This window comes from Salvelinus sp. IW2-2015, unplaced genomic scaffold (genome assembly GCF_002910315.2).
Source record: "Salvelinus sp. IW2-2015 unplaced genomic scaffold, ASM291031v2 Un_scaffold2492, whole genome shotgun sequence".
NCBI classification, from domain to species: Eukaryota; Metazoa; Chordata; class Actinopteri; order Salmoniformes; family Salmonidae; genus Salvelinus; species Salvelinus sp. IW2-2015.
The window spans coordinates 59,705-69,242 of record NW_019943809.1 but is presented as its reverse complement, the minus strand read 5'-3'; the positions used below and the strand labels follow the sequence as shown (position 1 = coordinate 69,242).

Below are 9,538 nucleotides of genomic sequence, written 5' to 3'. Positions count from 1 at the left end.
TTGATAAAACTGCTGAGAACTGCTAGCCATTTGTTGCTAACTGCTGTAGAACTGCTAGCCACATTTGTTGCTAACTGCTGAGAACTGCTAGCCATTTTGGTGCTAACTGCTGAGAACTGCTAGCCATTTGTTGCTAATTGCTGAGAACTGCTAGCCATTTGGTGCTAACTGCTGAGAACTGCTAGCCATTTGGTGCTAACTGCTGAGAACTGCTAGCCATTTGTTGCTAACTGCTGAGAACTGCTAGCTAAACTGGCAAGCAAAAAAAACAGTCAAAAACTTTGGGAGAACAGAACCCTAGAAATCAGCCGATCTAGTGGGCGAAAAAAAGAACTGCTGAAAATGCACAGTCAAATAAGCGTTTTATTTTTATAGAGGCATACTAAGACAAAAGAATTGTGACACAGTGTGTAAATGATAACACATTAGTGCAGGAAATGAGGACATTGATTAAATGCTGTGTAACGGTAGTCTTCGTTCACCTCGTCTGAGGGTAAGAAATGTCGGACCAAGTGCAGCGTGGTGTGTATTCATATTTAATCGAATACTTTCAAGAACGAACAAAACAATAAACTGACAAAACAACCGAAGGAGGGATCACGTGACCCCTGAACGAGATGGCCGCATGAACTAGGAGCTCCGCACAAGTAGTTTCCAATTCCTAATCTTACCTCCACTTCAAGTTTAAACTCATTTAGCTTTAGTCAAAAAGTCATGGCGGCTACAAAAGGCGACACTACAGGTGACATTTTTACCCGGACTCGAGTACTAGCGACGGAAAAAGCCTCCAAGAAGCAGCTAGCTTCAGAAAAAGCTAGCGCCATTAGCCAGGAGCAAGAGGACCCGTTCCCCCCGAGGCCAACGAAGGCCAACCTCGCACTCTGTCGAAGACATCTTTTCTGAGCTGAGATCCCAACGTACAGAACTCAACACTAAACTAGATGCCATTAACGCTCAGCTCAGTGCGATAGGGGGCAAGGTGACAACCCTGGAAAATGCTTTGCCTGACATAACAACAAGATAACCATAAACGCGGGGCGCCTGGACGAGGCAGAGGGGCGAATCCTATCCACGGAAAACTTATTGACAGACGCCATGGAAACAATAGCATATGCTAAAAAAAAAATAGAGCAGCTGGAAGAGAAAACAGAGGACCTGGAAAACAGGGGCGAAGGAATAATTGTGTTCTATTAAATCTGGGCGAAAAAGAAGAGGGAAACATGCCACTGATCCGCTACCTGCAAGACAAACTTCCCGAGTGGCTCCACCTGTCCACCGACAGACCCATAGAACTCGAGAGAGCTCACCGAGCACTGAGGCCCCACCAGCAGCCAGACAACCACCGCGCCCAATCACCATACGTTTCTTGAGATTCACCGACAAGGAACGAGTCCTACAGGCGGCGAAAACAACACCATTACAGTGGGAAACGCCAAACTCACCTTACTCCAGGACCTGTCAGCTGGAATACGCCGAAAGCGCCGAGAGTTTGACGAGGTGAAGAAATGCTCCATTGACCGAGGCATCTTTAGGGGATTCAAATACCCAAACGAGCTCAGGATTCTTCACCAAGGAGCCCTGCGACACTTCAAAACTCCGAAGAGGCAAAACGTTTTTTGAAAGACAACCCCGGTCAATGAGAAATGGACCAATGACTAAATGCGATTACTATTATTACTAAAGGAGGTAAGACAACATATAGCCGATATCCAAAGACCCACCCGCCCTGCTAAATGTCATTATAGCCGTCTAATCTATATTTATGTTCCTTTAGCTGAGAGGGATAGGCTCCATATTATAACCTAGGCCTACTATATGTAGGCTGGGCTATTGATTTTATTTTTCTCCATTTTTAATGTGGTCTGGACGGGGGCTACGTTGTCATTTACCCAATGCGGGGCGGAGAGGATGAGGCATCCACTACTCCACTATATCTCAAATTGGACAGAGTGAATGGGGGGATCGGGGAGGTGAGCGGATGCGTGTTGTGTAAGGTGCTGTAAAATCTAAAAACGAATCATTGGCTCGTCATCTCAGCTAAGGCTGGAAATAGCAAATAAGAACCTTGATAGTGCTGCTGCAAGTTCTACATTTTAAATTTTGTTATAATTATTATTTGTGTGTATGTGTCTATGTATGTATATGTATGTATGTATATATATATATATATATATATATATATAACAATTTTTTTATTATTATTATTATATTTTTTTTAAGTCTGTCACATCTGTGAATGTGGAATGTGTTTGGTTGGTTGTTTGAAAACTTAATAAAACTTTAAATTGAAAAAAAAAACAACCGAAGACGCTACAGTCCCGAAAATGTGAACACAGGGACACACAAACAGGAACACACAAACAGGAACAATCACCCACAACCCACAATACAAAACAGGCTACCTAAATATGGTTCCCAATCAGAGACAATGACAAACACCTGCCTCTGATTGAGAACCATATCAGGCCAAACGACAAACCCCAACATAGAAACACAAAACATAGATAACCCACCCAACTCACACCCTGACCATACTAAAAACAAAGAAAATACAAAAGAACTATGGTCAGAACGTGACATGCTGGAATTAAACAATGAACTATGCAAATGAGCAAAAGCTGTGTGCATGAAGGAAATAGACGCCTGTCTCTAATAAACTCCCGGGTTATTAATTGAAGTTTCACGGTATGAAAACGGCTTATCTGTAAGACACCTTCATTTATTTGTTCTCCACCCCAAACTAAGGTGAATAGCACGCTATTCTCATGCTGAAGTTCAAGGTCAAAATACGCATGAAAAGAAAAGAGCATAAAAATGGAATTTACGTTCCATTTTCGTGCGCTTAACTTGGGGTCAGAATCGGCTCCAATATGCACTGCTGGTCTGTTGCAGTGAGACTTGTTTTGAAAAAAGGCTGTCCACACATAACGTTTTGCCGTACTGTATGTCTTTAAATGTCTCAGAGCAGGAGGATGGGTCCACTGATCTGGTTAAAATGAGCTGCACCTTTCTTTTCTATGTATCATCCTCATTATGTTTCAACGGGCTGGCAGCTGCGGGACACCTCTCCGTCTCGGGAACAATGGTCTGTATGGTCTGAGTGCTACTGAACTAGGCAGACATCTTTCTTTCCCCTCCATTCACTATCTGACTCTTCAGTAACTAGTTCTCCTTCACTATCTCACAGAAGCCCTTCAGGCCCTCACAGCAGGTAGACACAATCTTCTCTTCGCCAAGCTGACAGAAGTCTTTCAGGACCTAACAGCAGGTAGACACAATCTTCTCTTCGCCAAGCTGACAGAAGTCTTTCAGGACCTCACAACAGGTAGACAGAATCTTCTCTTCGCCAAGCTGACAGAAGTCTTTCAGGACCTAACAGGCATAGCTCCGCTACTCCAATCTTTTCAGCTCTTCCTGGAAGCTCCTACTTCCAACAGACAGAGACTTTGAAGCCCTCACCAACTGAGACTGAGCCCTCAGAAAGGCATTCAATTATTTTAGTTTTCTTCCAGGAAACTCAAATTGTTTCTCTGCTTTAAAAGCCAGTGTTCTAGTAAACTTTTGCTTAGTTTGATTGGCGTGCTGCTGAAGGAGACCATGGTTGCGTCCCTGATCAAAAGGAGTGCACTATATAGGGAATAGGGCTCTGGTCTAAAGTAGTGCACTATATAGGAAATAGGGCTCAGGTCTAAAGTAGTGCACTATATAGGGAATAGGGTGCCATTTGGGACACTCTGATCATTCCCCTATTGACTCTTCAGTAACCCAGAAATCTTCTCCTCTAGCCCCTCTCTCCAGACTGACAGGGCCCCCTCTGACAGTCAGTCAGCCAGTCATTCAGTCAGGCTGCCAGTCAGTCTCTCAGACATACCTTTAAAACACAGGTCATTGACGAGGCCATCGATAAATAAATAAAAATTACCTGTGTTTTAAAGTTAACTAGACAAGTCAGTTAAGAACAAATTCTTATTTACAATGATAGCCTACCGGGGAACAGTGTGTTAACTGCCTTGCTCAGGGGCAGAACAACACATTTTTACCTTGTCAGCTCGGGGATTCGATCTAGCAACCTTTCGGTTACTGGCCCAATGTCTAACCACTAGGCTACCTGCCGCCCAGTCATTGATGACGCCATCGATACCTTTAAAACACAGGTCATCGATACCTTTAAAACACAGGTCATTGATGAGGTCATCGATACCTTTAAAACACAGGTCATTGATGAGGTCATCTATCCCTTTAAAACACAGGTCATTGATGAGGTCATCTATCCCTTTAAAACACAGGTCATTGATGAGGTCATCTATCCCTTTAAAAACACAGGTCATTGATGAGGTCATCTATCCCTTTAAAACACCACAGGTCATTGATGAGGTCATCTATCCCTTTAAAAACACAGGTCATTGATGAGGTCATCTATCCTCTTTAAAAACACAGGTCATTGATGAGGTCATCTATCCCTTTAAAACACAGGTCATTGATGAGGTCATCTATCCCTTTAAAAACACAGCTCATTGATGAGGTCATCTATCCCTTTAAAACACAGGTCATTGATGAGGTCATCGATACCTTTAAAACACAGGTCATTGATGAGGTCATCGATACCTTTAAAACACAGGTCATTGAACTATTTATCTTCTCTCACACACTCTTTCTCTCTCTCATTCTCTTCCTCCGTTCTTCCTCCCTCCCTCCCTCCCTCATCTCCCCATATCATCCCTCTCTATTGTTTGTAAAGATCACTGGCACCAGGCCTCATCAGTGTTTCAAATGCTTGCTGGGCAATAATGGTGCACCGTGGTTACTGGTTACCAAACTCAATGACTTTTATACAGAGGAAACATTGATCATCTATAACACTAATGCCCAGGACAAAAGCAGATCAAATCGTATTGGTCACTTACACGTGGTTAGCAGATGTTATTGCGGGTGTAGCGAAATGCTTGTGCTTCTAGCTCCGACAGTGCAGTAATATTTAACAAGTAATATCTAACAGTTTCACAACATATACCCAATACACACGTAAATCTAAGTAAGGAGCGGACTAAGAATATACATATATAAATCAGAGCGGCATTGGACTAAGATACAGCGGCATAGTATAGAATACAGTACATACATATGAGATGGGTGATGCAATATTTACACACAATTAAAGTGACTAAGATACCGTAGAATAGTATAGAGTACAGTTTCTACATCTGAGATGAGTAATGCAAGATACGGACACATTATTAAAGTGGATAGTGTTTCATTTCCTTAAAGTGGCCAGTGATTCCTAATCTATGTCTATAGGCAGCAGCCTCTGATGTGCTGGAGAGGGCTGTTTAGCAGTCAGTGGCGTAGTATAGAATACAATACAGTATATACATATGAGACGGGTGATTCAATATGTAAACACAATGTAAAAGTTACTAAGAAACCGTAGAATATTGTAGAGTACAGTTTCTACATCTGAGATGAGTAATGGTAGATACAGAAACATTATTAAAGTGGCTAGTGATCCATATCTAAAAGTGGCCAGTGATTTCTAATCTATGTCTATAGGCAGCTGCCTCTGATGTGCTAGTGATGGCTGTTTAGCAGTGTGATGGCCTTGAGATAGAAGCTGTTTTTCAGTCTCTCGGTCCCAGCTTTGATGCACCTGTACTGACCTCGCCGTATGGATGTTAGCGGGGTGAACAGGCAGTGGCTCAGGTGGTTGATGTCCTTGATGATCTTTTTGGCCTTCCTATGGCATTGGGTGCTGTAGGTGTTTGCCCCCGGTAATGCGTTGGGCAGACCGCACCACCCTCTGGAGAGCCTTGCGGTTGTGGGCGGTGCAGTTGCCGTACCAGGCAGTGATACAGCCCGACAGGATGCTCTCAATGGTGCATCCGTAAAAGTTTGTGAGGGTTTTAGGTGTTAAGCCCAAATTTCTTCAGCCTCCTGAGATTGAAGCCTTCTTCACCACAATGTCTGTGTGGGTGGACCATTTCAGTTTGTCAGTGATGTGTATGCCGAGAAACTTGAAGCTTTCCACCTTCTCCACTGCGGTCCCTTCGATGTGGATAGAGGGGTGCGCCCTCTGCTGTTTCCTGAAGTCCACGATTATCTCCTTTGTTTTGTTGACGTTGAGTGAGAGGTTATTTTCCTGACATCCCACTCCGAGTGTCCTCACCTCCTGCCTGTAGTCCGTCTCGTCATTGTTGGTAATCAGGCCTACTACTGTTGTGTTGTCTGCAAACTTGATGATTGAGTTGGAGGGGTGCTTGGCCACGCAGTCATGGGTGAACAGGGAGTACAGGACAGGGCTGAGAACGCTCCCTTGTGGGGCCCCTGTGTTGAGGATCAGCGTTGTGGAGGTGTTGTTTCCTACCTTCACCACCTGGGGGCGGCCCGTCAGGAAGTCCAGGACCCAGTTGCACAGGGCGGGGTTCAGACACAAGGCCTCGAGCTTAATGATGAGCTTGGAGGGTACTATGGTGTTGAATGCTGAGCGATGAGCTATAGCATTCTTACATAGGTATTCCTCTTGTTCAGATGGGACAGGGCAGTGTGCAGTGTGGTGGCAATTGCATCGTCTGTGGATCTATTGGGGCGGTAAGCAAATTGAAGTGGGTCTCGGGTGGGGAAGGACGTTATAGATGAACATCTCATTCCAAAATCATGGGCATTAATATGGAGTTGGTTCCCCCTTTGCTGCTATAACAGCCTCCACTCTTCTGGGAAGGATTTCCATTAGATGTTGGAACATTGCTGCGGAGACTTGCTTCCATTCAGCCACAAGAGCATTAGTGAGGTCGAACATTGATGATTGGCGAATAAGCCTGGCTCGCAGTCGGCGTTCCAATTCATCCCAAAGGTGTTCGATGGGGTTGAGGTCAGGGCTCTGGCGCAGGCCAGTCAAATTCTTCCACACCAATCTCGACAAACTATTTCTGTGTGGACCTCGCTTTGTGCACAGGGACATTGTCATGCTGAAACATGACAGGGCCTTGCCCAAACTGTCATTGTATGCTGTAGTGTTAAGATTTCCCTTCACTAGAACTAAGAGGCCTAGCCCGAACCATGAAAAACAGTCCCAGACCATTATTCCTCCTCCACCAAACTTTACAGTTGGCACTATGCATTGGGGCAGCTAGCGTTCTCCTGTCATCCGCCAAAACCAGATTCGCCCGTCGGACTGCCAGATAGTGAAGCGTGATTTGTCACTCCAGAGAACGCGTTTCCTCTGCTCCAGAGTCTAATGGTGGCGAGCTTTACACCACGCTACGCGCTTCAGCCCTCGGTGGTCCCGTTCTGTGATTTGTGTGGCTAACCGCTTCGCGGCTGAGCCGTTGTTACTCATAGACATTTCCACTTCACAATAACAGCACTTACAGTTGACCGGGCAGCTCTAACAGGGCAGAAATTTGACAAATTGACTTTTTGGAAAGGTGGTATCCTATGACAGTGCCACGTTGAAAGTCACTGAGCTCTTCAGTAGGGCAATTCTACTGCCAATGTTTGTCTATGGAGATTGCATGGCTGTGTGCTTGATTTTGAACACCTGTCAGCAACAGGTGTGGCTGAAATAGCCAAATTCACTAATTTGAAGGTGTGTCCACATACTTTTGCATATATAGTGTATTTGGCATAGCAGCTGTAACTACAGTCAGAGGGACTGAGGTTGACACGTTTACTGCTAAAACAAGATGAAAACAGGCACGTAGAGAGAGGAGAGAGAGAGAAGAGAGGCAGAGAGAGAGAGAGAGAGGGCAGAGAGAGAGACAGAGACAGAGAGAGAGACAGAGAGAGAGACAGAGAGAGAGACAGAGAGAGAGACAGAGAGAGAGAACAGAGAGAGAGGCAGAGACAGAGAGAGAGAGAGAGACAGAGAGACAGAGAGAGAGACATACAGAGAGAGAGACAGAGAGAGAGACAGAGAGACAGAGAGAGACGAGAGAGAGACAGAGAGAGAGAGAGAGCAGAGACAGAGAGAGAGACAGAGAGACGAGAGAGAGACAGAGAAGACAGAAGAACATACAGAGAGACATACAGAGAGAGAGACAGAGAGAGAGACAGAGAGAGAGACAGAGAGAGAGACAGAGAGAGAGAGACAGATGGTGTAGGATACTTTACTCACCCAACAGGGATCCTATGAGGATGAGCACCTGGATGGTAGTGGTGAAGTCCCGGTAGGCTTGATCTGTGATGTTGCGCTGCTGGCCGTTGTTGGACAGACCGTTATCCCACGGTGTCGGACCGGACCCATTATGGGAATCCAGCAGGAGGTTGGCCGGGGTGAAATTCGCGGTCCCATCTCCTGCGGTCGGAACCCAACTCCCAACATCCATTTTAGTTCACCCCAAGAGTGTATTTAACTTTAAATTACATCTTTAAGAACCGGTGAATAGCAAGCCGGTGAATAGGCTGAACGTTCGTCAGAAGTGAATACTTGCCCCACTTATTATTCACTAGTATGTGCCAATGATGTCAAGATTGATTTGGAAAATGAGACATGAGAATAGATTTGCCCTGAGGTGTCGAAGAGTCCACTGCCCAGTGGGTAAACAGGCTAGGAGACAATTTCAAGACAGAATGGCATTCATTCAAGTCCACACAGTCAAAATAATTGTTCGGAAAAAACGGACAGAATATAGATTCACAATTCCATATGTTCAGATTGCCCAAATATTACATAATGTACATTTTTGTCTTTCCAAAACATGTTTGGTGACATCTCTCAATGCCACAACTGATGAGTGTGCACTGTCCATGGTGATGAAAAATGCTACCGTAAGAGGTAAACTTCTGGCAAACATTCATGTTAAAAAATATATATATACTTAAACCTACATGAAAACACGAATAGGCTATTGACTGACTAGGCTGCAGTCATAAGCATTGATATTCTACATCCACACATCTGAATGAGGAGAGGATGTGTCAATATCTAACTTATCAAGCACGTTTCCATTTCACGGATTTTATTTCACTGAAAGGCAGTGTAATTTTTCCTAAAATATATGAGATTTAGCCTAGCTACATACCTTCAAGGATTTTCTTATTGAGCCCACTGACAGTATTTTAGGCTACACCACGAACAGCTCGCTCATGAGGTGGTAAATGAGCTGTTTAGACTATCAGTCTGGTCCAGTAGACTATTTGAAATAAAAGAGAAAACACGTTCGTCTATCTCTGTCCAATTGATAAAAAATGATCTCCATGTGCGTCACCGTCAGCCCGACGCAGTCTTTCGGTCCGTATTTTCCGTAGACTCGCTGTGCTGTTGGGGGACTGACGAATATTTCTCCTCAAGATCAGACCAGAGGCAAGAGCCCCTCCCCTTCGTGGCAAGATCATAGCCTCTATCTATAGTGTCATTTGTTAATGACTAATAAAGAACGAGAGTGCGGGAAGTGGTTGATATATATATATATATATATATATATATATAGGCCGCCTAAATAAACTAAATTCAGCTTTACAACAATGGATGTCACTGTGCATTTCAACGTATTCATCGCAGCATATAGCTACTGTTGCCTAGGCAATTCTTTCCCTAATCGTTGTA

At 44.4% G+C, this 9,538-nt stretch overlaps 1 protein-coding gene across 1 annotated transcript in view; it reads right to left on the bottom strand.

The window, feature by feature from the left end:
* The window catches only part of LOC112074092 (G-protein coupled receptor 176-like), a 29,415-nt gene extending 20,184 nt beyond the window's left edge, over positions 1–9,231 (bottom strand). Inside the window, 1 exon segment of the mRNA XM_024141315.2 lies at positions 8,108–9,231. Coding sequence (XP_023997083.1) covers positions 8,108–8,318 — 211 coding nt within the window. The 5' untranslated portion in view covers positions 8,319–9,231.
* Between the last annotated feature and the right edge of the window lie 307 nt (positions 9,232–9,538).